The sequence below is a fragment of the Pagrus major genome, chromosome 11 (genome assembly GCF_040436345.1).
Source record: "Pagrus major chromosome 11, Pma_NU_1.0".
NCBI lineage: Eukaryota > Metazoa > Chordata > Actinopteri > Spariformes > Sparidae > Pagrus > Pagrus major.
In genome coordinates, this window is record NC_133225.1 from 10038581 (window position 1) to 10065886 (window position 27306).

Consider the following 27306-nt stretch of genomic DNA (forward strand, 5'->3'; position numbering starts at 1 on the left):
CTCAGTTTCACAGGTTAAGAGAGCAATTGAAAGAATAACTGGCACTGTGCAGATTCAGCAGTTATTAGAGTTATTAGTTTCAACACAGTCACCAAGATTGCATGTAAAACCTACCGACGTCCAAAGGTCCCCACAGGTGATTACAGAGGCTTTTTCAACTCCTTTCTTATTTTGATGAATCTGAGGACTATATACTGTAACTGCATGGCATTCCTCAGAGGTGGATCGGTAATGACAGAGAGCCATGCACTTGATCATGCACTTTGACTTTTAATTACATTAATCTCACATCAGTGACCTCAATTGAGGTGTTTTCTTATCACAAGTCTTCATTACATATATGAGTTTGAACAGAAAAACATAAAAGCACCGTACATATTTTGCCCAAAGTACTGCACCATAAATCCAGATTTGCATCATTTGTAGCCAACAAATCTCATTTATCAGATTTTCTGAGCACCATACAAGACAGAGGCAAAGCAGGGTGTGGAATGATTGTGATATAAAAAATAGAAGCCTACAGAAATGTCAGAGACATATTCTTGCAATCATATAATCCCAAGACTATTCAGTGAAAAACAGCGATACAGATTTAGAGATTGTACAAGTATGAATAGAAGAATAGAGAATATAACATAGATTAAGAGGTATTCAACAACTAGTATGAGCTAAGAAGTTAGAGAACCCAGAACAGGGTCCTTGTTTTCGCACAATGTGATATGTTGAATAACAATTTATAGCATAATATAAAATCAGTTGTCAGTTTTTGGAGCCACCATGAGGACGCATCATTGACTCAAATGTATAATGTCCATTTCAGGAGTTGGGGTAGTACAGTATACATATTGTTTGTACTATATGGTAAATCTGTTATAAGAGTAATTACAGCTGAAATGGAACAAGTATAATTTGCACATCACTGTGCAGGCAGGTACACTTTTATCTTGTCCAACAGTGCAGTGGGATCTTGTAGGAAGGGTGGAAGGTTGTTCCTGTTAACATAGGCAGCCAAGCCCACTGCAGCAGTCGACAGAATCAGAGGCCACATAAATGATCTCTTGTGTTTGGGCTCATCACAGGGCCTGGTCTGCATGGGTCGAGCCACTCTCTCCCACTGAGTGAGGATGGCCTGACGGGCCCCAGCCCACTTCCCTGGCCCTCTGAGACGAAACTGGTATGGTGTGCAGGGACCGAGCATCACATTCAGCCCCAGCCTTGGATCAGTCAGCAGCATTTTTGGGATGTTTGGTTGAACCCCCACCAGCTTTGCTATCTCATCCATGTAGCATACATAGTCAATCTGGATGGTGTGTCTCTGACTGGTGACATACCTGAAAAAGAGATCTGAGTTGAACATTATGGATAACAAGATCTGTTTCTTTTCAGTACAGTTCAGTGCAGTACCTTTCTGCCATTGCTTGCTGCTTGCTTTGGACATCTTTTTGCATGGCAGCCATGGAGGGAAGCTTGATGCAGCCTGTTTGAGAGGTGGCATTGTAACACAGTGCTTTAGTCCTTTAAACACAACATACTTCTATAAATGGACAGAGTGATGGAAAAAGGTTGCTTCATTTATTTATTTATGTCTTACCTTTAAAGACCCGTGTGGCCCATCTGGCCTGCATCTCAGAGACGGGCATAATGGCCCCCAGTGGCTGCACTAGACCAATGATGGCCAGAGTGGGGCGGTCCAGCTCAGGAGGAAACACATACTTGTACAGAGAGGCTTTGTTCTCAGATGCTGAAACAACATGTGAGGCCAGGAATGGAAAGGAAAACCTGTAACCTGTGGCAAACACCTGCAAGACAGGAGACTCACCTCAGTGACACACTACTGGCCGACAAGTCTATGAAAGTGTAAGGAGGACAGACTAATACACAGACTGTTATTGTAAGTTAATGAGTGTGTATACAAAGATAACCTACCACCAGGTCAACATCCTCCACTACACTTCCATCATCAAACTCCACACTGGACCCCTGAAATCTGCGGATGTTGGGTTTCACCTGAACAGTTCCAGACAGGATGCGATTGGGAAGCTCATCATTCAGTGTGGGATGTTGGCTGAACACCCTGAGATTTATATTCACACTCTTTAGTTATGTTTCTGCAATGTAATTATTACGGCAAATCATGTTCATGCACAGAATGAGCATGCTGAAAATGATGATGCTGAAAGCTTGTCCTAAAGGTTATGCCAGGCGGTAAAATGTCACAAACTAGTTTTTTATATCAGTTGTCTGGGGACCATACAGCAAATGTCAAAACTATTCTGGCTAACACTTGTTGAGATATTTCTTCTAGACTAGTGTTGAGAGAACAGAGTCAGAGTCTGCCCTCTACAGGGCAAAAATACACACTAGCTCTTTTGTGCAAGCAGTGCTTTAGCTCTAACTGTAAAAAAAAAAAAAAAAATTGACAGATACAAATACACTACCTGTGCTTTGGCTTAAGATTGTACAGAGCGTGGTCGAATCTTTGGTTGAGTCGGCTCTCTGCCACACCACAGAAATAACCAAAGGGAAGGATTTTTCTCATAGAATCCGTCACCCTGTTAAAAAACAAATCGAGGGGCAGCCCGTTGTCCCCGACTCGGTTCAGAATCCAGGCTCCCCTTCGAGTGCTCAGGTAGAGCTGGGAAGAGAACAGATGGCTGTCAGTGATTATATTAGAAATCTTTAACAGTTAGTTTCAACATTATTTTACTAAACTCTATGGCTCTGTTACCTGTACCTTTTTAAACCCATATTCATTTTTTTTTAATACGGGTAAATTAAATAATTTAAACCAAATTATTTTGTTCATGTCTGAACTATAGATTTTTACAGTTTGATTGTCTGACTGTGTTATTTAATCTTCTGGATTCTACTGCACAGCTGCTGTCACAAAGTGCACTTTCAGACTATCACACATATTTCATCTATATGTAACTATTTTATCCAAACCTGCTTGGTGACTCTGCTCAGCTCCACTGCGATGTCTCCTCCAGAGTTTCCTATTCCAATCACTACAGCCTTTTTATTCCTCCACTCCTCAGGAGTCTTGTAGTCTCGGCTGTGGAAGTACTTTCCCGTGAAAGTGTCAATGCCTGAAAAAATCAAAACAAAACTTGACACTGCTAGACAAAGTGTTGCCCTACACTTACTGGGAGAAGGCTTTAATCTTTATTTGAAATAGACATTACAGCTTTGCCCTAAAAATATAAATTAAGCAAAGGTTGAGGACATTATAGTGACATAGTAGATTATTCATTATTATTTATTGGTGCTGCTTTCTGATGATACAGCGTTACATAACATTGGGCAGGGTTGCTGGTACAAGCTTGTTCATACTGTGTCAAAGGTTGATTCTGTGTATTTAAAGCCTATCAGTTGTACCTGGGAAGTCCTGTAGTGGCATGTTGGGGTGGCAGTGATGTCCAATACAGATCATCACAGCATCAAAAATGTGTTTCTCCTTTTTGCCATCCTTGTTCTCTGTCTCAACATCCCACTGGCCTGAGTGTGAAAAATCTGATCTCTGCTTCAGCTGCAAGACTTTGGTCTGAATAACAGAAAGACAGAAACAGATAACAGTTTGCTGATAAGAGTACAAAAGCTGAACAATATTTTAAATTAAACTAAGGTGAGAATGTTGCTTCTTCAGGTTCAGAGAAATGGAACTCAGGAAGTTAGTGAAGCATCCTTACATTGAAGCGTATGTGCTCGATGAGCTGAAAGTTGTCAGCATACATTCGGAAGTAGTCCATGATGAGGGAGTTGTGCATGTAGTTGGGGAAGTGTGCAGGAATGGGGAAGTCACTGAAACACATCATCTCCTTGGATGTGTTGATGATGACAGAGTGGTAGATGCTGGCCCTGTCTGGCTCTGGATTCTCCTGCAAGAACAGCCAGGAGTTGAGAAAATAATCATCCTTAATCTCTAAAGAAAATAAATAAAAATAAGGTCTAACCTGCACACAGTGTGACCCACCTTAAACCTCCACAGACCACCAATGTCATTGCTGCTTTCGAAGCAGACAGGCTCCAGCCCCTCATCCAGACAGCACTTGATACAGGCCAGACCTGAACTACCTCCTCCAATCACTGCCACACGACGAGTCATACTTCAGCTCTGTGAATCATGAAACAGATTACTATTTTATGTGTAAACAAGTTGCACATCTCAGGAAGCCCCCCCCGTCTCAAGTTTAGTTTTAACTGGTGGTTTGGACATTTCTCTGAATGTTGGATCTGAGCCACATTCACAAAGCAGAATCAAAGTTCAGTACGAGCTAGTATGTAGCTCAAGTGCGTAATAAAGGACACATACTGTAACCATTTTCACTAATCCTTGGAGTCTAACGTCAAAGGTGAGTTTCTGAAGTGACGCAACGGCATACATAATTAATACATGTATCATATCAATATCGTTAAGTCATCAACCAGCCACTGAAGCATCTGAAAAGGTTGACTTTAATCTTGTATTGTCAAGTTTATCGTCGACATTTCGACTTTTTTCTTTAAGTGCATACTTAAAGAAATACAATAAATAAACTTCTTCCTCTCATCTTTTTACGTTTTTCACGTTTTATATAAAGTGCTCCACCAACCGAACCTGCTATCGCAACCAAACCTGTCGTTCACAGTCCCTCTCCTGTACTTTACATGCATGGACTCTGCACGGGCGTTGACAACAACCTCCAAGTTCAGCGGAGATTTTTTTCAAACACATTTATTATTTTTTCTCTCTAACGTTGACGCGCTCAAATGTTACGCTCGAGTTTCTGCACAATGTACAGTAATGTCTTACCTTTTGCGGTACGAAGAAGGAGAAGGAAGTTTTCCGTGGCAGGTCCGTTCAGCTCGACAGTGGGCGGGCGCAGTGACAGTGAGTGGGATCGTGTAAATGCATCGGTAACACTGTCCTAAAGTGAACCCTTGATTCACTGCGGTCACAGAGAACAAGCCTGGTGGAAAAGCAAACATGCAACGCCCCCAGAGCAACTTACTGTATGCCACATTTTACACTCAGGGGTCGAGATCATTGACAATTAATCAACAACTCTTACTTTATTTTGAATACCAGTCCATGGAGATACTATTAAGACTTCCCACCAGTGACCAGACAAATCATATGTTACAAGGTTTTATGAGTTTTAGCTATTTCACCTTTTCTGGTGTAATGTTTACAGTGTTTTTAACTTAAAACAACCTTTTATAACACTATAGTGAATTAGGTGCACATTACAGCAATCCTCCACTGTACTTAGAGCAGCAACATCACATCTGCAGTGATTCTGGACACTTCAAATTAAACTTACACTCACAGCGAACTAGCAAACACCTTGAATGTGCAACCATTTGGCTGTAACTGAATACCACAATAACATTCATCCCTTTGTCTGTACAATATTAACATTCCCCACTAAGAAAAACTGTAGAGCATCTAACTGCTATTTTAGAAATTACTAAATTAGACTAAATTACTTTCCTGCTGTTTCAATTAAATAAACACAAATTTGGTTGTACAATTTTGGATACACGCAAACACTGTTTTAATCGTTAATTATGTTGCTCACTTTCTCCTTCTTTCATACATTAAAGGTGCACTATGCAGTTTTGGGAAAGAAATATTAATCAGAAGATCTTCCCTGACTGATTTTTTTATACCTTGACAAAGTAAATAAACAAACTTTCTTTGTTTTCACGACTGAATAAACTGAATAAACAAACTGACCTTAAAGGACAATTTAATTTCATGCTGTTTTACTTTGTGTATATTTGGCGGACCCCACCACCTTTCCAGCTTCCAGCGTTGTAGATAATAAAATTCTGAGTTTGAATTCCTTCCCCAAATAACATAGTGTCCCTTTAATAGCCTAAGTAAAAGGATCAGATATTTTCTATTTTAACAAGCTATTATGATGATTTAAAATGCCAAATAGAGACAGGAAGCTATGATAGAGAGGTCAGCACAATCCAATTTAAAAGATATTTCAGAACGTAATAAGTCATTTCAAGCCCACTCGTGGTTTACTGGTGTATAGGATTTTGTTAGATGATCTATGAACTATTTTGAAAATCACTCGTTGCAAGTGTGTAACGACTGGTGACTTATACAAATCAGCAGGACACTGAGGGAGCATAAGGTATATCTGCTCTGCCCTTGTTTCTCCATCTGCTGGCATAACAAAACCCTGTTTTATTTTGAATTTTTACATTCGATACTTGGATCAAGTAATGGAGGAATAATGGCTTGGAGCTCCTTTTCATGGTTTGTATCAGGCTGTGTATTTATAGTTTGTTAGAGCATACGGTCACATTGACAAATTCGGGTCAAGTTTGTGGAAGCCCTCCGGTTTAAGCATGACATAAAATGGAGAACACAAAGGTGTTTACTAGTTTGTTTCTGTGCATTCCAGCCATTTTGTCTAAACTCTTCTGCACTCACATGGAAGTCTTTGTACAGAAATCAGGCGTGGCTTGACGGGTATGATTACAATAACAACAGGAACGTCTCAAATGTATTTTATCACACATGCCATCATGCACAGCTGGAGGACAGTTTTATCATGCAGAATTATGTCAAATGTACAGCAGTGAACATTACAAAATGGTATGTACGGACCTCAGTGAATGTCAAAGAAGCTATGCGAGAGCGGGAAGCAAAGGCATTCAGTATGTTGAGAACACTGCATAGACTTTGAAAAATGTTTATTTTAAAACCAGTTCTCATACAAATAGGTACAGTCTAAAACATACATCACTTAAGAGAAAATACAATTTGCTGAAGTGTGCTCCTTTACTGCTTCTTCCATCAACATGTTATCACTAATGTATATAATCAAGCTGCTCACTGAGGAGATCTGAGAAATGACTGCAGGCATAACAAAGAGGAGAGATGGTGTTTATTGTAGCAGAAGCAGCACAGCAGGGCTGCACCTGAGACAATTACTACCACGCTCCGTCTAGACGAAGGTCTGCTCTCTGGTTCTGGTACCACTCTGGTCCTGAAAGGCTGAAGCACTCGCTCCCACTGAGTGAGGATGGCCTCACGGGCTCCGGCCCACTGGCCAGGCCCAGTCAGACGGTACTGATAAGGAGTACAGGGACCCGTTAAAACCTGCAGTGCCAGTCTGGGGTCCTTCAGGAAGAGCCACAGTATGTTTGGTCGAACCCCCACCTGCTCCGCCAGAGAGTCCAGGTATGGGATGTAGTCCACCTGGATGGGGTTACGATCAGTGCAGGCAAACCTGACGAGAGAAGCAAACAATAATAAAATAATGGTTAGTTGCAGCCCGAGTGGAGTCATCACCATGGCTTAACATGCATCCTGCACACTTTAACAGCTCTGCAATTGAGCTCCTACCTCTGATGCATGATTACTGTGTCTTTCTCAAGTTCCTTCATCATGGTCTCTTCTGAAGGGAGGGTTGTTAAGCCTGCATGATAAAAAAGAAATCTGTCAACTTAAAATGTACAGAAAAACATATTTCTAACAGTTATCTTAACCCCAATGTTCTGCTTCTCTTTAGCAGCTCAAAAAACATAACTCACATCGTTTTATATGCTTGATAGTTCAGACTCTTACCAATTGTGGAATTATGAATACACATTTCACATTTTACAGAAGACCTATTATGCTTTTTTGTTTTTTTCCTTTCTTTCAGTGTTTTTCATAGGTTGTTTTGCATGTAAATGGTCTTGAAAGTTAAAAAGGCCAAAGTCTGCACCAACAGTAGACAGGACTGTGGACTGCTCCTCTCTCCCACAGAAAACACTGCTCCTGAAACGCCTCATCAGTAGTCCCACTTTTAATTCTGTGGCTTTGCAACATGACATTACAGTTGTAAAACATGGCTAAAGGGGTTTTTAGCACAGCGTTGGAGCCCATTATGTGCCCTTAGTGTGTCTGTAAATAACAAAATGATAATAATAGATCCTGTGTGTGTGTGTGTGTGTGTCAAACTGTCAGCATACATGAGAGCATAAAATTGTTTCGGTGCTATTTCACTGTAGTTATTTGTTTTAATTTAAGCATTTTAAATCTTCCATAGGACACAACCTTAGTTTCCATTGCAGCATTTATTGGTCACATCATTGGGTGCAGCTTTCGCTTTATCATTACATTTGGTTTATTGATTTATCTTATCTTATCTGTAAATGTACACTGACGGCAAACAAGGTCAGCAGAGAGAGCCCTAGGTATTAAACTATAAACTAAGATTCAAGTTCACCTTTAAACACTCTTGTAGCCCAGCGGGCCTGCATCTCCGCCAGAGGGTTGATGGCCCCCAAGCCGTGGATGAAGCCCACCACCGCAAGCGTAGGCTGGGTCAGTGCAGGAGGGAACACGTGCTTGTAGAGACGCAGTCTGTAACCACATTTAGCCTGCAGAGCTGAGGGCAGGAAGGGGAAGCTGTAGTTGTACCCTGTGGCAAACACCACTACATCCACCTGTATGACACACACACATAGTTTAAAGATTAGATGACTACAAACATTGAATTACATTGTGATTATTTATCTATGATAAATACTGTGTGCAGAAAGCAAAAAGGAAGGAGATTCCTAAAATGGATGTTGCCATATTTTATTACATGACACGCAAATGTTGATCCACATTCTAAGAATAGCACCAATACACACCTTGTCTATAACACTCCCATCGACAAAAAACACACTGGACCCACAGAACTCCTTCACATTTGGTTTCATCTGAACACGACCTGAGATGATTCGAGCTGGTAGGTCGTCATTCACAAGAGGGATCTGTGCAAAAAAACTGCCAAAAGGACAAGAGAGCTGTTATGAACAGTGTCTCAGAGGCACAGAAACACATTTAGTGCACACTTACAGTAACTAGGAAGACATGCCTAGTATGTGAAGAAACTCTTAAGTGGTAAACTTGGCAAAAATGGATACATAAGACAAAAAAAGTCTGTGACCTAAAATAAAGCAATATTTTCTGCTTAAGCCTTACTGTGTTTAGACTTTTTAGTTGCCATTTGAAGAGACATGAAACATTTTAACACTTTCCTCTGCTGCCACCTGCAGGACAAACTGTAAACTTCAACCCCTCCAGTAAGGCTTCACACATTACAAAAGTCCTCAGTATGTTACACAGTCCACCTTACTCATATTGTGGGGTGTCATGAACATTGCAATCTGAGGCACTACTAGATAAGATGTATACTTTTAAGTCATAATCACTTAGCTGAAACGCTGTACACACAATAAAGTAAAGATGCTTCTCTAAATGATCTTGTTACCCGTGTTTTGGTTTCAGGCCATATAATTTGTGGTCAAATGCTGTGTTAAGGTTCTTCTCCAATATCATGTTGGTCCAAGAGGGGACGAGCCTCCCTATCATCAGATCCATTCGAGAAGTCCCAATGAGATCAGCTGGGAGACCCGCCTGTCCTACGCGGCTGACAACCCACGCTCCGCTCCTGGTGCTGAGGTGCACCTGCAGGTCAGTTCAGCGCAGAGAGGGTCAAGATTCACATGCTCTGCTTTAAGATCACACTGAATACAGCCAAAGGCAGCAGTTTTTTTTTAATATCAAGGAACACTTCTCTATTTGAAAAGACACAAAAGTACAGAAATGCAGTTTAGTTGTGTACCTTCTCAGCAACTCTACTGATCTCCACAGCAATATCACCTCCAGAGTTCCCAATCCCAACCACCACCACTCTTTTCCCCTGCAGACCCTCAGAGTTGCGGTAATGCCAGCTGTGGAAATATCTGCCTTCAAAGCTCTCTATGCCTGAGGATGGGAAATCAAAGAATAATCAGTCAGTCATTGTGCTGAATTCAGTCAGGGAGCTCGGACATTCTGTGTCACCTTTGTAAGCATATATTTTCCTTATTCTTCAATACGTTGGTGGTATATATTATATTTAAATAAAAAAGTTGCTGTCCCTTTGTAATATCTGTCTACTTATGTTCTTAGACTACACAGCAACCTGTATATTGATCTACTGAGATCTGTTGCAGGACAGTCCTGACCCTTATTTCTTTGTGAAGCCAATGAATAAGAACGAAAATGTTTCTGGTACCTGGGAAGTCTTTGAGTGGCAGGTGAGGCTGGGTGAAGTGTCCTGTACAGACTATCACTGCATCAAAAACATGAGTCTCCCTCTGACCGTCTCTGCTCTCCGTCTCCACCTCCCACTGGCCTGTCGAAGCAAAATCCAGGGTCTGCCTCACACTGACCACAGTAGTCTGCCACACACACGTACATACAAATAGTGTTGAATATCCTCCATTGTTATTGATGTTTATCTGTTTTCATTACCATTGCTGTATGTGGGGTACCAATGTACCAGTGACATCGGCACATTCAAATAAAAAAAGTACAGGACTCAAATTTAATGTCTGTAACCAGAATCATAATTGTGGTCAATGTAGGTAGAGACCTGTTGGGCTTTACTCCATATAGATAGGCTAACTGAGCTTATTGTTACCTCTTCAAATAAACCCAAAGGCCACTAACCTTGAAGCGTATGTGCTGCAGCAGTTTGAAGGCCTGAGCGTAGAGGCGCATATACAGCAGCACCTCAGAGTGGTGCATGTTGTTGGGGAGCTCAGCTGGTGGAGGGAAGTCACTGAAGGCCATCATCTCTTTGGAGCTGTTGATGATCACCGACTGATAAATGTTGGTACGTCCAGGCTCGGGCTTCTCCTAGAGAAGGACAGTGACAGGCAGTTTTTTATTACTTCACTTTGCTACTGTGTCTGCAAGTGTCATAACAAATAAATGATAATACTGGTGTGATGATATGAATAGTATTACACATCTCCTGGGTGTGTTTGTAAGAAAGCATCGTCCCTCACCTTAAATCTCCATAGACCTCCAATGTCATCGCTGCTCTCAAAGCAGGTAAGCTCCAGACCTTCATCCACACAGGCCTTGATGCTAGTCAGTCCAGAAATCCCTGCACCGATCACTGCCACCTTCTGAACCATGCTGGAGAGGCTGTCAGTCTGACAGCAGTGGGGACTCTGGTCTGATATAGAGGCTGGAACTGGAGCATGAAGAGAGGTAAAAGATGAAATGTGTGTGTTGTTTTGTCATGTGATGTGAAGCAGTTTAATCTTGACTGTGTGACTAGTCATTGTCAAGTCATTGATTTGCATATACATGTTGGCTTTTCAGTTGCTTGAGTCAATCAAGGATAATTATATTAATTTGGATTTGAGACAGACGAGTACTTAACATCTACAACTCCATCCACGCCCTTTTTTCAGAAGCTAATGTGGAGCGAAATAAAGTTTTATAGACCTTTTTGCAGGAGAGGTTTTACACAGCTGTAAAGAATACCAGCAATTACCAAAGTGCATTGCATTAATTAACTATCAATCCCTCCTGAGCTTTTACTGCTAATGATAAGTCAAAATGTCTTTAGTGAAATAGGAACAATAAAGAAATGGATGTGCTCTCATGCTGGCAGAGCTATTAAGATCCAAGTTAGCAAGAGTTGAGAAAGTGAAATTAAAAGTACAGGACTTGTACTTTGAAATTATTGTTCTCGCAACTTCTGGATTTGAAGTAAAGTGGAAGTTACAGTTACTGAATAATAATCAGCAAAAGTTTTTGTAATGACCAAGTGATATTTCAAATTTGTACTTGAGTACTGTACTAAAGTACATCAAAAAATCACATGTGTAAATCACATCTCACCACAGTCTCTCTCACTAACAGAGAAACACATACATGAACACACCCTTCAAGTGCAAACTATACAAAAATGAACATCAAATTGCATGAGCCTTACCTCTTTTTCACAGGCAGAGATGAGCAATGGACTCCTGCACTCCAGCACTCTTTAAATCAGGTTATCAGTAAGGTTTTAACGCACAGACGAGCCCGATTGATGATTAATCCACTGTGAGTCCTCAAAACTAGTGAGGACATTAGGAGATAAATTAACACAAACTTTTTTAGAAAGTGAACTATGATTATCGGATTCATCAAAGCATACCAGCATTACTAGAAAATGCAATATAGTCATCTACATCTTGTTATGTATGGACAGAGAAGTGAAGTGAAAGACGGGGTCTGATGCAGGGGTTACATTGTCACTAGAGTGAACAATGTGGTGACTGCCTCCTGTTTAATAAGTACCAAGATGATACACAGAATGCAAAAACACACGACAAAGTGCAATGTGTTTTTCTTCCCCTAGAGATCGTCGAGTGAAACCTGAGAACATATCAGCCACAGAATTTGTCACAGTCCTGTCACTTTAGTTCACGATGTGTGTGTTTTATATGTGTTTTCTGGTTTTTTCTTGTCTTTTGACCTTTTCCAGTGTTCTGTCTTCCCTCCTGTTTTCTTGTTGTCCCCACCAGCCTGATTTTCCCTCCACACCTGTGTTCAATCTGATTATTTAGCCCAGCTCTGTTACCGGAGTTCTTACCCAGTCTGCTTCCCCTCCACACCTGCACTGCATCTCCCTCATTAGCCTTTCCCTCGTTCCAGCGTTTTCCAGCCTTTCCAGCCTATCTGCCCCTTCTCCCTGTTTCTAATGTTTTTCTGTTCATTTCCCTCACCAGTGTTTCTCCGCCTTACTACACCTGCACCTCATCCCCTCATTAGGTTTGTTTGTATTTAAGCCTGTGTTGTTCCCTCACTCTTTGTTGGCCTGTCAGTTCAGTTAGTCCTGTTTTGTTCACTTGAGCCTGTTCCCAAGTCTCACCGTGATATGTTTCTGTGGGGTTTTTTTTGTTCCTCATGTTCAGTCTTTGTACTTTGCACTTCTTGTTTTTTATTATTATTATTATTATTATTATTATTTGGTTGATTGGTGATCAGCTTTCAATAAAGCTTGCTTTTTTTCGTTGAATCTGTCTGCTCCTGTGTCTGCATTTGGGTCCTGTTTTTGCATGTGTGACAGAATCCTTTGGTTGGACCACAAAGTTAGTTTAAATGCAGTCAACAATATTTAGACAAAGTAATTCTTTTTTTTTTTTTTGTCTTTATTTCATTATTCTGTTTTGAGGTCGCTCTCAGAAAAGTGGGGCTTTAGAATTTTATATATTTCTATTTCTGGTCAATAAAGAACGTTTGACAAACACAGAAATACCAAAATGAAATGCATGCATTTTATAATAATATGGATTTATTCAACAAAGGATACAAAAAAAGTTTAGTTTCTCTAACACAGAAAAGTGACACAAAGACTCAGATGGCTTCATTTGCATAAACATCTGGATACTGAATTTTACACCAGTTTACATAAAGCAGGACACAAGCTTGTGATCACTGATGGTTTCTGTGTTAAAGCAACACTAAGAGGCCACCAGATGGTGCTGTTTACCAGCTTATTTACACTGTCTCTGGACTTTGTGGTTTACTCTCCCAGATTCACCTCTTAAGGAGCATTTTTTGAAGATTTTGATCAAATTAAACTCTGCAAATGGTGCAGCATACTGGACAACAGTAGCAAAAAGTGGTTCTTGAGGGTATTCAGAGTGAATAAAGATGACTTCAGCTTTCTTGAACTTAAATAGTAGAAACGTCAGTTTCCTAGTAACGCTTAACTGGCAAAAAACACACAGGAGAAGGTTTTTGAATATCGTGCAGGCTTTACCATAGACAAGATGTCAATAGTCCAGCCATGTTGGTTGAACACTAAACGTTAACACTAAGATTTACAGAATGTGGGAGGAAAGAAAGAGGAGAGGCAGTTTTTATTGTACAACAAGCAGCACAATAGTGCTGCACCTGAGAAAATAACTATGATGCTCCGTCTAGAGGAAGGTCTGCTCTCTGGTTCTGGTACCAGTCTGGTCCTGAAAGGCTGAAGCACCCGCTCCCACTGCGTGACGATGGCCATGCGGGCTCCAGCCCACTGGCCTGGCCCAGTCAGACGGTACTGATAAGGAGTGCAGGGACCTGTTAAAACCTGCAGTGCCAGTCTGGGATCCTTCATAAAGAGCCACAGTATGTTTGGTCGAACTCCCACCTGCTCTGCCAGAGAGTCCAGGTAAGGGATGTAGTCCACCTGGATGGGGGTGCGTTCAGAGCAGGCATATCTAAGAGACAGAGATGCAAAAAGACAGACAGATGAGTTTTAAAAGTTGCCATATGACACTTTTAACAGTCAGTGCTCTATTACATAGATGTTATGTTTAAAGAGAGGCATCTTTTGAGACATGTTTGCTGATTGACAACTGTCTCAGCTCGTTCTTTCTTGTTTAATTTCTCATCATCATCAGCTCCTTTCGAGGTTCATTCCTCTTTAGGCTCCAGTATCTGATGAATGAGTTGATAAAGACCAGTAAACCCAATTCCTCAGAATGTTGGATGTTACATGATTGTTTTCCCACAGTTACATGAAACAGGGTCATGTTTTTCTCATGGTAGGGGACTTTTTGGGTGTGCTGTTATGTATGATGTAGACACCATTTTACTGGAATGTTGGAAATTAATTTAAAAAAGCAATGTCATGACAAACTGAACATATTATTCAACCTTATGTTTTGTTTTGTGTCTTACCTCTGATGCATGATTGCTGTGTCCTTCTCAATTTCCTCGAGCATTGTTTCCTCTGAGGGTAAATGATTTAAACCTTGGGGAAACATGAAAAATGATTACCAATCACATAAACACAACGTGTGTGTTTGTTGTTCACATTGGTTATTTTCCTCTTACAAATCACACACTGCGCGTATTCTGTGTATGAATATTTATGGCAAACAAGAGTCTTTATCTTTAAGCAGAGAGAGCCTTTTTGAGGTACTAGCTCAAATTAGCTCTAGGTGAACAAGTTATCAAAAAACTTGGATCAAGTTTACCTTTAAACACTCTTGTAGCCCAGCGGGCCTGCATCTCAGCCAGTGGAGTGATAGCCCCGAGGCCGTGGACAAAGCCCACCACCGCCAGCGTAGGCTGGGTCAGTGCAGGAGGGAACACATGCTTGTAGAGACGCAGCCTGTAGCCACATTTAGCCTGCAGAGCTGAGGGCAGGAAGGGGAAGCCGTAGTTGTACCCTGTGGCAAACACCACTACATCCACCTGTACGACACACATAAACAGCTCAGTAATCAATTTCTGCTCCCTTCTGTCTTGTAACAACCATTTTCCAAGGTAGTTTCACCACCCGACCTTCCCCACCCACTCACTCATTGGCCTAACATGAACTTAATCATCCCAACATTATAACTTCCACAAGCGCTCCACCAGATTGTCTAGTTTGCGCATGCCCTAGCTTTCTAGCCTTCTTTGATTCTGACTGCCTGTTCCTGCCTGTTTTCTGGTTTGATGATTCATAACCTGTCTTTTGTCTGGTTAAGTCTGCATCTTCCTTGTGATCTACTGGTTTGACCCTCATCGTTTTTTCAATTAAATCCCCAAAGAACTTTTATTCTACTCTGACTGCCTCTGTGTCACCATGCTTTAAGGTTCAAGTGTGTTCTAAATGGTAATTAAAGCACTATGCCATCACATGTGAAGTCCAAAACTGAGTGCTGTCATATCACAGGATCAAGTGAAACATTATTATCCTTGTTATAAGATAAAGACCTTATATATCTGTTACAGAGTTACAGACTCTGAGAAATGTGCTACACACCTTGTCTATAATGCTGCCATCGACAAAGACCACGCTTGAACCGGAGAACTCTCTCACATTTGTTTTCACCTGAACGCGACCCGAGATGATCCGAGCTGGCAGGTCGTCGCTCACGACAGCATTCTGCGCAAAAATCCTAACAATATAACCATACGAGGAGTGGTCATTAGGCAGAGGAACATGACAACATACATTAAACCAACAGAAATGTAAATGGATAGTTCTATTGAAGGATACATATTAAACTCATTTTCAGGTGCATAATGTTATTTTGGGTTACTACTAGAAACTACTTGTACTTATCTACTCTTAATGTATCAGAGCTGTCTCTGGATTGGTCGATTAGTTAAGTGTTTGTGACTAAAATATGACTTTGTTACCCATGTTTTGGTTTCAGGCCATATAGTCCATGATCAAATACGTTGTTCACTTTCTTTTCCAGCATCCTGGCACTCCACGAGGGGAAGAGCCCCTGCAGCATCATATCCATGCGGGAGACCCCCAACATGTCCACTGGGAGCCCCCCCTGTCCTACACGGCTCACAACCCACGCTCCGCTCCTGGTACTGAGGTACACCTGCAGGTCAGATCAGCACACAGTGGGTAAACATCTCTGTCCTCGTTATCTTTTAAACCTTCAGCATCATAAAAGCATCATTAATATGCATATGCAAATACAGAAATGTGGTTCGGCTGTGTACCTTGTCAGCAACTCTACTGATATCTACAGCAATGTCACCTCCAGAACTTCCTATTCCAACCACCACCACTCTTTTCCCCTGCAGACCCTCAGAGTTGCGGTAATGCCAGCTGTGGAAATACCTGCCTTCAAAGCTCTCAATACCTGAAACAGTGGAATCAATGAAAAATCAATCAATTCACTGTTTACTTAATGAATGATTACTGATAATTTGTAAGATGTGAGGCCGAGAAAGGTGACACAGAAGTATGAGTTGGTTCATGTTGTGTTGATACCTGTTGACTATTATCTTAACCGCAAGATAAACCAGTCATCTAAACTAGGTAATCTCCATTAGATCAATATCTATGTTGGAAAAGAGACCTAAGGAAAACAGAGTTTTCTCATATGTAGTACATATGAAAATGTTTCTGGTACCTGGGAAGTCTTTGAGTGGCAGGTGAGGCTGGGTGAAGTGTCCGGTACAGACTATCACTGCATCAAAAACACGAGTCTCCCTCTGACCGTCTCTGCTCTCCGTCTCCACCTCCCACTGGCCTGTTGAAGCAAAATCCAGGGTCTGCCTCACACTGACCACGGTAGTCTGCCACACACACGTACATACAAATAGTGTTGAATATCCTCCATTGATATTGGCATTTATCTGTTCAAATCATTAAGTCAGGAAACATCGAGTGATCCCGTTAAATAGGTGAGTCAGAAACAGGAAGGCAGATTAAAACAGTCAGGGGTCAGGCTGAGGGGCAAGGTTAAAGCACAACACGCAGACAGATTAGTAAGGAATGAGTGGAAATGGGCCGGGATATACTTTAGGGCTAATGATGACAGACACAGCAGGGTGTAAATAATCACTGCCAACATCCTGGTACAAACAAATCTGGAAATATTTGACTAGAGTTTCATTTTAGGAGGAGGTGCATGTTCAACCTAAACTTGAGGCCCTCTGAAGGACACACCAATGTAAGCAGCGCAACCTACTATTACATATAATGACCACTAACCTTGAAGCGTATGTGTGGCAGCAGTTTGAAGGCCTGAGCGTAGAGGCGCATATACAGCAGCATCTCAGAGTGGTGCATGTTGTTGGGGAGCTCAGCTGGTGGAGGGAAGTCACTGAAGGCCATCCTCTCTTTGGAGCTGTTGATGATCACCGAGGAATAGATGTTGGCCCGTCCAGGCTCTGGATCGTCCTGTGAGACAGATAAAAACATACTGTACGTTAGTAGCGCACTTCACTAAGTCCGTATGTTGCTGTCATGACTTTGGGGCCACCGTATGCAACTAAAATGGGTTTCAAGCTTGGTATTCACAGTCAGCACACATTTTACCAGGCACACTCTTTCAAATTGTACTGCATGGAAATACTGTATGTGGCTCACCTTAAATCTCCATAGACCTCCAATGTCATGGCTGCTCTCAAAGCAGGTGGGCTCCAGACCTTCTTCCAAACAGGCCTTGATGCTGGTCAGTCCAGAAATCCCTGCACCGATCACTGCCACCTTCTGAAGCATGCTGGAGAGCAAAAGCAGATTAAGAGATTCAGTTTCTTAATAAGCACAATAAAACCAGCAGACTTTGGCTGGAATAATGAACGGGGGAAAAAAAGTCGTGCATTGTGTTGCAGCCAGTTATTGACTTTCTATTTAAAAAAAAAAGTTTTTTAAAGGTTCCCTGTATTAACTGACTTAACCTGAAATTACAGCTTCATATGCATTAAAATGTTCAAATAACTTTGTGGTGGGAGCCATACTTTCAGTACCTTTTATACTTCAAACCACTATATATAAAAATGTGTCTGGCATTGTGATTGATTGTCTGGTATAGCCATACATCCACTGGTCTTTTTATTGAGGCACATATTGTGTGTTATGTTGTTGTTATGCAGCACCAAAATTGGCTTTAATTGCACCAAGCTGGACAGCCTCTGTCTGGTTATTGGACACTTTTACTTGCTACACCATATTTCTCATTCAGATGCACCCTTTGTCCCCGCTCATAGTGATTGCCTACAAACTGTATGAAAAGGAAATGATGTCAGCCCAGATACTGTGGTGTATTCCTTGTTGATAGCGGTTATCAATGCTTGTTAACCTCTTAAAGTTTAAATATTACTCAACAGTGTGTCACGAGTGTGTAGGCACATTTAGACGTTGACGTGACTTACTGCCTCTCATAACTCATAAAATAACGCTGTAATAAATCACGAGACAGAGTGATCTAAAGGCTAGTCATCAACAACATGAGTCAGACATTCCCTGATTGTGTCTTATTTACACATAACCTTCAAGTCACGTGCGAATACAACGTCATATTTAGACTTTTTACAACTGCTATTGAAGCCATTATCTGATGACCTCAGGACTCTTTTTCCAATAACTTCTGATCTTCTTGATAACAAATGTACTGGCAGATGTCTCTATAGTGAGCAAGTTGTGTTTATAAAGAGAGAGATTTAATAAAGCACTCCTAAAATTCCCACCACAGCCATGCTGAATCTCACACAAATACTAATCAACATCCAAATTTACTGTTGATACTATTTACAAGTCAGCAGATGTCCAATGACATTAGAGTAAACTCTATAGGTACATGTTGGGAAAAATAAAAAACAAAAATGTGGAAACAGAAGGAGCATTTTTCTGCTGTTTCTACATTTACAGTTAACTTCTATAAACCACTTACTAAACCACAAAAAAATGTTTATACTGTCTCTTTTAAAACTGTCTTTTCAAAGGTTTTGTAAACTGTCAGACCTTCCAAAGAAAATATCAAATACTCAAACTAAGAGCAACACAAAACCAATTTGAATCATTTTCATATGATGAAGGCTGAGTCTATGAGCTTTTGGAGCTCAGAGGAAAGCTCTTTTCTCTGAGACCAGTCAATCACAGTACCTTGTTAGTGCAGCCGTGTCAGAGTCCTTCTTCATAAAAATAAAATTGCAGCAGAGGTTACGCAATCTAAACCTCATGCAGATTCTCATCTGTCTAAATGATCCTGGTTCACACGTTAGTTTCCCTTGATTTTATACCCAAGTGCAGATCCTGGGCGGGTTGGATGGTTAACCATTATAGAGCTTGTCAGCCTATATACATCTTGACAAGACGATGATGGGACTTGGATAAAAGTATTGTCTTTTTTAATACACTTTGTGTCTTTGAGTCAGTGTGCAGTATGAACAGTTTTTTTTTTTTACATAGATGTGACTTTAAACAGCCTCAGACCAACATTTTCTTCAAGATAATTGGAAAACTAACTTATTATGTTTAAGTAAAAATAAACTTCAGATTTTTCATTTCAAACTCAGGGTCTAACTTTAGTGTGATAAAGAAAATTTACATTATTTAGTGGTTAGGAGAAAGACAAACATTTTAACTGTATTAAACTGGCAACCTCTAGGTTGGCATATCTTCAACCTACAACCACATCAACTTGTGAAGCTTAGAACATTATAGAAAAAGTATGGACTGAATTTTTTTTTTCATTATTTCCTACATAAAATAAGAAACAGAAAACAAGACAAGACAAAAAACAAGGTACAGTAATAAGGTTAGAATCATGGTTTGGGCCTGGTAGGGTTTGTGGTAGAGATCAGGAGTTGTGGGCGCAGGTCAAAAGGAAGGTCCCCCTAGTTCCAAGACCTGGAGAACTCTTTTCCAAATAGTTTTCTCCTATTTTTTTCTAGATATCCTCCTCTTGATAGGTCTTGTTTCTCTCATGATCCATTTCCCTGACCTGCCCTTGTCTGCCTGAGCTGATGTAGCCTTTATCCAGAATGTTCCCTCTATTAGGCTCGTCTCTACCTCTTTCTCTTTTACAGTTTTGAGAGCTTTCTCTAGTTTAGGATCAGCATCCCTTCCTGTTAGACCTTCTTCTGGGGAGCTCAACTAGAAATACCATCATTTGGTGGTTTGACTCAGCCTAACCCTAACCCACAGTTAACATCTGAAGCAAGATGTTGTAGCTGAATGGGTTATGTACAGGACCTCACCCAGGAGACTAGGATTTGTGTCCTGTTTTGAACAAGTTGACTGATTTTCCTTTTATTCAGTCCTCTGTCGCAATTTGGTTGGCTTTAGGCAACAAAAATACTTGGTTAGGTTTAGGATACAAAACAAAATTTCATTTTAGGAAACAAAAATACTTGGTTAGGTTTGGGAAAAGATAGTTTGGGTTAAAATAGATCCTTTCACAACATTAACTACGTGTTAGAAAGGGTCATTTCTCCCATGTGGATATTTTTCTGGTCTTTCTCCTGAGTCTCAAAGCTGTGACATTACATTTTTGGTCAGTTGCAATGATGGTCCTTCAGCAACATTAATAATCATTAATTATGATGTTCCAAGAACAACACAAAAATGGTGATATATATACAGTATATAAGCCACTTTTTCTTCAACTTGTATGGTGTCTGCTCATCTTTCGAGTCCAGGAGCCAGTGTAGCTCCAGCTCAGGTATCTGTTGACCTCAGCCACCTCATCACCGGTTTTCACACCAACCTGCATCAGCTGGTCAATGCCCTGTCTCTGGTGTCACAGAGGGCAATGTTTGCTCTGGAGTCACTTCAGGCTTTGTTTGGGAGGTCACAGCAGGCTCTGGTCCTGTCACACAGGTTCCGTCCAGATCTGTTATCAAGTACCATTTCTCTTTAAACAGTATGTGCCTGCGACTGATAAAGGTGAACTTAAAATGTAATCATTTATTGGCCGCTAGTCTTTATCTTTTAACTTTAGTGGCACTCACAGGTTCAAGCCCAGACTCTTAAGTTATACTCCTAAAATGTTACTTCTTGCCCATGCTTGATGTTTAGGCTCCGGTTTTATGAAATAATTGAAACATAAGTCATGTCAACTCACCGCGTCCACTCACTCAATGGCCAAGTCATCAGAATAGCTGTTTGTTGATTTGTTTTTTTGGTATGTTCACATGATCTTCGTTGAAATAAAGGATTTGTACTGAGCTGTGAGATATTATAATTCTTTTGACCGTAAAAAAACAGCAGATGGAGACATTTGCTCCCTCAGAGTGTCCTGCTGTTTTGTCGAAGTCACCCAGTGTTGTACACTTATAAACAGTAACTTTCACAATAGCTCATAAATCATCTATTAAAATTGTTATAAATCAGTAAGCCATAAATAAAAACTACTAACTAGGTTCTGAAATATCTTTAAATTAAATTTCCTCTTCAACCACTTTAGCATTTTATTTCATAATGATAGCCTGTTGAACGAAACCACTTTAATCCTTTGACTTATTAATATATCACGGAAGACCCAGTAGAAAGCGATAACAACGTATTGATTTATGATTATTGATTTACATTCATTTGTGACTGCTGACTTTATGCCTTAGACAGAACAGAATGTGTCTCCATAACTTACCTTTTTTTTTTTGGCTGCTTTTTAACTATTCAAGTCGAGAGGTTATATATTTTTCTCTCTGCCTGTTGTGACGCTGCAGTGATTCAAGGGTCAGTTTATGATAACCGCTTGATAAATTGACACAACCCTATTCAACATCACTCCGCTCACTGTTGAGTTGCATGCAGCACGGAAAAGTATTTTCTTGTTCTAAACGCAAAAGGTAAGACATTTACACTAATGCAATTGTAACTAATCAGTGCGTGTAAGTTGAGAAAAAAGTTGCCTTTGAACTTTGATTATAGTAAATGTTTTTGTTTGGCATAGAACAGAGAAATGTCCACTTCAACAGTGAAAACAACATTGAGCGGACTACTGTCCATAACAGAAAAAGTCTGGAAAAATTAATCTGAGATTCTGAGAAGTATGCCAATCAACACAAAAACCTGGAAAACTCTTTGCCAGCTATTCTATGCACCTCCAGGGATGCATCTTCTTGTTCACACATAAAACATTATTCAGAGTAAACTGTTTCATGATTCACAGAGCTGAAGTATGACTCGTCGTGTGGCAATAGTTGGAGGAGGTAGTTCAGGTCTGGCCTGTATCAAGTGCTGTCTGGATGAGGGGCTGGAGCCTGTCTGCTTCGAAAGCAGCAATGACATTGGTGGTCTGTGGAGGTTTAAGGTGGGTCACACTCTGCAAGTTGGACTTTCTTTTACTGACTATATTTTGAAAGTCTGGCTGATAAACTCTCTCTTCCTGGCTGTTCTCGCAGGAGAATCCAGAGCCAGACAGGGCCAGCATCTACCACTCTGTGATCATCAACTCCTCCAAGGAGATGATGTGTTTCAGTGACTTCCCCATTCCTGCACACTTCCCCAACTACATGCACAACTCCCTCATCATGGACTACTTCCGAATGTATGCTGACAACTTTCAGCTCATCAAGCACATACGCCTCAATGTAAGGATGCTTTACTAACTTCCTGCTGTTATATATCTCTGTGCCTACAGATGCGACATTCTCACCTCAGTTTCAAATGTAAAATGTTGCTTAGTTCAACACAACTGATGGTTTAATGTATAGAAAATATTCATCTCATCTCAGCTTTTGTATTCTTATCAGCAAACTGTTATCTGTTTCTGTCTTTCTGTTATTCAGACCAAAGTCTTGCAGCTGAAGCAGAGATCAGATTTTTCACACTCAGGCCAGTGGGATGTTGAGACAGAGAACAAGGATGGCAAAAAGGAGAAACACATTTTTGATGCTGTGATGATCTGTATTGGACATCACTGCCACCCCAACATGCCACTACAGGACTTCCCAGGTACAACTGATTGCTTTAAATACACAGAATCAACTTTTGACACAGTATGAACAAGCCTGTACCAGCAACCCTGAGCAATGTGGTTATATAATGCTGTATCAACAGAGACCATAGTGTTGTCATCTCAAATTACAGATCAAAGTCTTGTAGTAAGAGTAGAAAGGTGCTTTGTCCAGCAGTCACAGTCAAGTCTTTTTTTTTTCAGGCATTGACACTTTCAAAGGAAAGTACTTCCACAGCCGAGACTACAAGAGTCCTGAGGAGTGGAGGAATAAAAAGGCTGTAGTGATTGGAATAGGAAACTCTGGAGCAGACATTGCAGTGGAACTGAGCAGAGTCACCAAGCAGGTTTGTGCAAACAAGTGTGTTTGTGTTGGCAGCTTTGGTCACTGGTCCGAAGCTTTGGACACTGTAGGTACACTGAGCATGTGTTCCGCGGTCGAGTTAGCAATAATTGTTATTTAACGTCTGGTTAGAGCGATGTGAAACATTCGCAGTTTGGTTATACTTGGCTAGGTTTAGGAAAACATCATGGTTTGGGTTAAAATGAGTATGAAAGTTTAATTGTGTAGTTTACATAATTTAAAAAAACAAGTAAACATTGCTATTTGGTTATACACAGGACTCAATCTCAGGTCCTCTGGGTTAGTACTGTGTTTACCCACCCAGCCACTGACCAGTGCAGACATTTCTTGCTCTTTATACCACCATGACAGATAAGAGGGGTGCCTCAAGAAATGACTCTGGAGGGGTTTAAAATGCTAAGCCACTGACCAAGTTACCTTATTTGACATGTTGGGAGGGGTTAGGGGCACATAAAACACATATTTTGAATCCACCTTATAAATGCTATTTTTACATATTAAAATGTGTTATTGATAACATTCAACCACTAAATGTGGCATTCCATCTCCCCCCCTTCCGTCGCATTCACGCCACAACGCCAATGTTGTTTGAATCATCTGCACCCTCAAGTGGTTGCCAGTTTACACTAGCTAACATTGCTAATGCTAACTAGCTAACATTAATGTTGCTCACACTAGCTAACGTTATGGCAGTATGCTGGGTGCAGACCATAAAACTCGTTTTATGGTTAACTACATTTTTATGCTTTTTCCCCCCCAAATTGCAACTACTGACACTCTCGCTGCTGACGAAGAACAGATACCGCGTGATACCACCGACGTTATACTGCTGGCTGACAAATCTTGTTAGAAGATGGAGCCAAAATAGTGAAACAAAACAGTCATTTTGGATTCAATTTTTTAAAATTAATTCACAGTGATCAATAATGTTTTTAAATAAGAGAGACACTTTCACTCTGCACCTTTCTACAAGCTCTGTAGATGTATTTTTAAACATACATACATTTCACATGCTAGATTTTTGTAAACTATTGATAATTAAAGATTTCTATCATACCAGCATAGTGACTGGCAGCCATGCCTTCTGTTTCCAGCTTTACCTGAGCACTCGAAGGGGATCCTGGATTCTGGACCGACTCGGATACAACGGGCTTCCCCTTGACTTGTTTTTCAACAGGGTGTTGACATTTCTGCAGAGTATCCTTCCCTTTGGTGTTTTCTGTGGTCTGGCAGAGAGACAGCTCAACCAAAAATTTGACCATGCCCTGTACAATCTTAAGCCAAAGCACAGGTACTGTATTTATATCTGTAAAATTACAGTTACAGTATAGCTTGGTCAAGGAATTTGATTTTGCCCTGCCAATGGCATAGTCTTTGACTCACTCTATACTTTAGGGCAAACAGAGCTTTGAACAGTCCCTTTTCCCTTTTTCTGAAATAAAAGGAGTGTCAGAATCCATCTCTATTTACTTTTCATGGTCCTATCAATATGAGGGTGTTGGAGGGGTGCAGTTGTCTCAGTTTAGTTTGAGGTGCCACAGTATCAGTTTTTGAAAACCCCCGTGCGAGAGATTTTCATTACATTTATTGACTACATCCATGCTCCCCAGATGATGAACCTTCTTCATTTTGTCAAAATCAGTGAGATTTTCTCCAGCATTGCTTTCAGGCCAAAAATGTAAACATACAATTTATATTTTAATATAATGTGCAGACTGACATGACGTTATATGGAATTCATGTAAAGGACAGACCTCATGGCATTTCCTCCTGACATGACAAAGGACAAACTTTATAGCCGCACTGTTTGTATGTCTGTAGAGCAACGTTATCAGCATGTTTATTCTGTGTGTGTAATTAATGGTGCTTTACATGTTTGGCAGTACTGATCAAATCGCAGTAACATAACAACAGTATAAATATGAATCCCAGGTTGTTCAACCAACATCCCACACTGAATGATGAGCTTCCCAACCGCATCCTGTCTGGAACTGTTCAGGTGAAAACCAACATCCGCAGATTTCAGGGGTCCAGTGTGGAGTTTGATGATGGAAGTGTAGTGGAGGATGTTGACCTGGTGGTAGGTTATTTTTGTATACACACTCATTAACTTACAATAACAGTCTGTGTATCAGTCTGTCCTCTTTACACTTTCATAGACTTGTCGGCCAGTAGTGTGTCACTGAGATGAGTCCCCTGTCTTGCAGGTGTTTGCCACAGGTTACAGGTTTTCCTTTCCATTCCTGGCCTCACAGGTGGTCTCAGTGTCTGAGAACAAAGCCTCTCTGTACAAGTATGTGTTTCCTCCTGAGCTGGACCGCCCCACTCTGGCCATCATTGGTCTAGTGCAGCCACTGGGGGCCATTATGCCCGTCTCTGAGTTGCAGGCCAGATGGGCCACACGGGTCTTTAAAGGTAAGACAGGTTTTGTTAAAAAAGAAAATCTCAGTCCCCTTATAGAAGTATCTTGTGTTTGAGAGGTTGAACCACTGTGTTTCATATCTCCTTCCAAACAGGCTGCATCAAGCTTCCCTCCATGGCTGCCATGCAAAAAGATGTCCAGTTTAAGCAGAAGGAAATGGCTGAAAGGTACTGCACTGGATTTTCTCAACTTTGTGATCCTATTTTGGTTCTGAAAAGAAACAAATCTTGTTATCCATAATGTTCAACTCAGGTCTCTTTTTCAGGTATGTCACCAGTCCAAGACACACCATCCAGATTGACTTTGTACGCTACATGGATGAGATAGCAAAGCTGGTGGGGGTTCGACCAAACATCTTGTGGCTGCTGCTGACTGATCCAAGGCTGGGACTGAATGTGATGCTCGGTCCCTGCACACCATACCAGTTTCGTCTCAGAGGGCCAGGGAAGTGGGCTGGGGCCCGTCAGGCCATCCTCACTCAGTGGGAGAGAGTGGCTCGACCCATGCAGACCAGGCCCTGTGATGAGCCCAAACACAAGAGATCATTTATGTGGCCTCTGATTCTGTCGACTGCTGCAGTGGGCTTGGCTGCCTACGTTAACAGGAACAACCTTTCAGCCTTCCTACAAGATCCCACTGCACTGTTGGACAAGATAAAAGTGTACCTGCCTGCACAGTGATGTGCAAATTATACTTGTTCCATACATTCTGTACATTAATATAATTGTTTACTTACATTATTAATGTACCTTGCTTCCTGTTGTTGCTTTATACACTGCCTAATACAAATGAGATTATCATCTTTGCACATACATTTTGTTACTGCTGTTAAAGATAAAATATTAAAGATTATTTTTCAGGTCAAGAGAGTCGCAGTTTGTCGCACTTAAAGTAAAATATCATCTAGTTTTGTGAGAAACCGCTCAGTGAACTACATCATCTACCAAAATAATATTGAGCACTGAACATGACTGACAAGTGGAAGCAAAAATCTATCAAATCTCTTACCTGCATTGAAACTGTTTGAGAAAATCACTTTTGCATCAGTTATGATGAAGTCTTACACGTCACAAGTCTTTTGTTAAATCTCTCCAGACTCTTGCCACACTTCTCCATTGTTCCAGTGTGCAGCTTGTGCTTAATTGAAAGGTGGAGGAAGGGCAACTTAATGCTGCTCTGGGGCAGCAGCAGTGCAAGTGCAGGGGGGAGTGCCTCTCCCCTCCATGGGTGATTAGTTAAGCCTGAGCTGTATTCATTTATTCATTCATTCAAAATCCCACCCATACTGCACACCACCTATTCAGTTACCCAACACACACTACCCAAAATGTGTGGCACAGTCTGGTGGTTAAGTTGCTTGCCTTTCAATCTGGGGAGCTGGGTTCAGTTTCCACCACAAGCAGATTTTTTTAATGATAGGGTTTATTAAAAGTGGTATCTGTGAATGAATCTGTGCAGCAGCCAGTTGGTCATCACACTTTTGTTCAGTTATACAGTTTGGATGTTACAACCCCTTTCGCTTATCAGCAACTTAAGGCTAATTAATGCTCCCCTTACATAAGAA

The 27306-nt window shown here is 40.9% G+C and overlaps 4 protein-coding genes across 7 annotated transcripts; 1 reads left to right on the top strand and 3 right to left on the bottom strand.

Moving 5' to 3' along the window:
* Positions 1–250: 250 nt before the first annotated feature.
* On the bottom strand, positions 251–4914 carry LOC141004532 (flavin-containing monooxygenase 5-like). The gene is made up of 10 exons (XM_073476072.1): positions 4793–4914; positions 3974–4114; positions 3690–3878; positions 3379–3544; positions 2947–3089; positions 2439–2635; positions 1927–2074; positions 1592–1799; positions 1405–1477; positions 251–1331 (listed from the first exon to the last, which is right to left on the bottom strand). The coding sequence occupies exons 2-10, from the start codon at positions 4103–4105 to the stop codon at positions 917–919; spliced, it is 1671 nt and encodes a 556-aa protein (XP_073332173.1). The 5' UTR covers positions 4106–4114; positions 4793–4914; the 3' UTR covers positions 251–916.
* A 1765-nt stretch (positions 4915–6679) lies between these two features.
* Positions 6680–12504, bottom strand: LOC141004861 (flavin-containing monooxygenase 5-like). Of its 3 annotated transcripts, XM_073476548.1 has the most exons (12): positions 12291–12370; positions 11763–11889; positions 10822–11012; positions 10481–10669; positions 10044–10209; positions 9609–9751; positions 9255–9451; positions 8632–8767; positions 8220–8439; positions 7352–7424; positions 7166–7235; positions 6680–7075 (listed from the first exon to the last, which is right to left on the bottom strand). In XM_073476548.1, the coding sequence occupies exons 3-12, from the start codon at positions 10951–10953 to the stop codon at positions 6836–6838; spliced, it is 1566 nt and encodes a 521-aa protein (XP_073332649.1). In that variant the 5' UTR covers positions 10954–11012; positions 11763–11889; positions 12291–12370; the 3' UTR covers positions 6680–6835. The 3 variants fall into 3 exon arrangements, with proteins under 3 accessions (XP_073332649.1, XP_073332646.1, XP_073332645.1); XM_073476545.1 differs by lacking the exon at positions 12291–12370 and adding an exon at positions 12408–12504 and having other exon boundaries at positions 6680–7235; XM_073476544.1 differs by having other exon boundaries at positions 6680–7235.
* Positions 12505–13330: 826 nt separating this feature from the next.
* LOC141004895 (flavin-containing monooxygenase 5-like) lies at positions 13331–17780 on the bottom strand. The gene is made up of 9 exons (XM_073476592.1): positions 17643–17780; positions 17265–17453; positions 16681–16846; positions 16265–16407; positions 15944–16140; positions 15564–15699; positions 14788–15007; positions 14489–14561; positions 13331–14025 (listed from the first exon to the last, which is right to left on the bottom strand). Exons 1-9 carry the CDS (start codon positions 17772–17774, stop codon positions 13635–13637), a joined length of 1647 nt encoding a protein of 548 aa, XP_073332693.1. The 5' UTR covers positions 17775–17780; the 3' UTR covers positions 13331–13634.
* Positions 17781–21747: 3967 nt separating this feature from the next.
* LOC141004334 (flavin-containing monooxygenase 5-like) lies at positions 21748–26607 on the top strand. 2 transcript variants are annotated; one of them, XM_073475767.1, is made up of 11 exons: positions 21775–21847; positions 21952–22048; positions 22171–22311; positions 22403–22591; positions 22790–22955; positions 23161–23303; positions 24415–24611; positions 25253–25400; positions 25528–25735; positions 25837–25909; positions 26008–26607. In XM_073475767.1, the coding sequence occupies exons 3-11, from the start codon at positions 22180–22182 to the stop codon at positions 26420–26422; spliced, it is 1671 nt and encodes a 556-aa protein (XP_073331868.1). In that variant the 5' UTR covers positions 21775–21847; positions 21952–22048; positions 22171–22179; the 3' UTR covers positions 26423–26607. The 2 variants fall into 2 exon arrangements, with proteins under 2 accessions (XP_073331867.1, XP_073331868.1); XM_073475766.1 differs by lacking the exon at positions 21952–22048 and having other exon boundaries at positions 21748–21847.
* Positions 26608–27306: the final 699 nt, after the last annotated feature.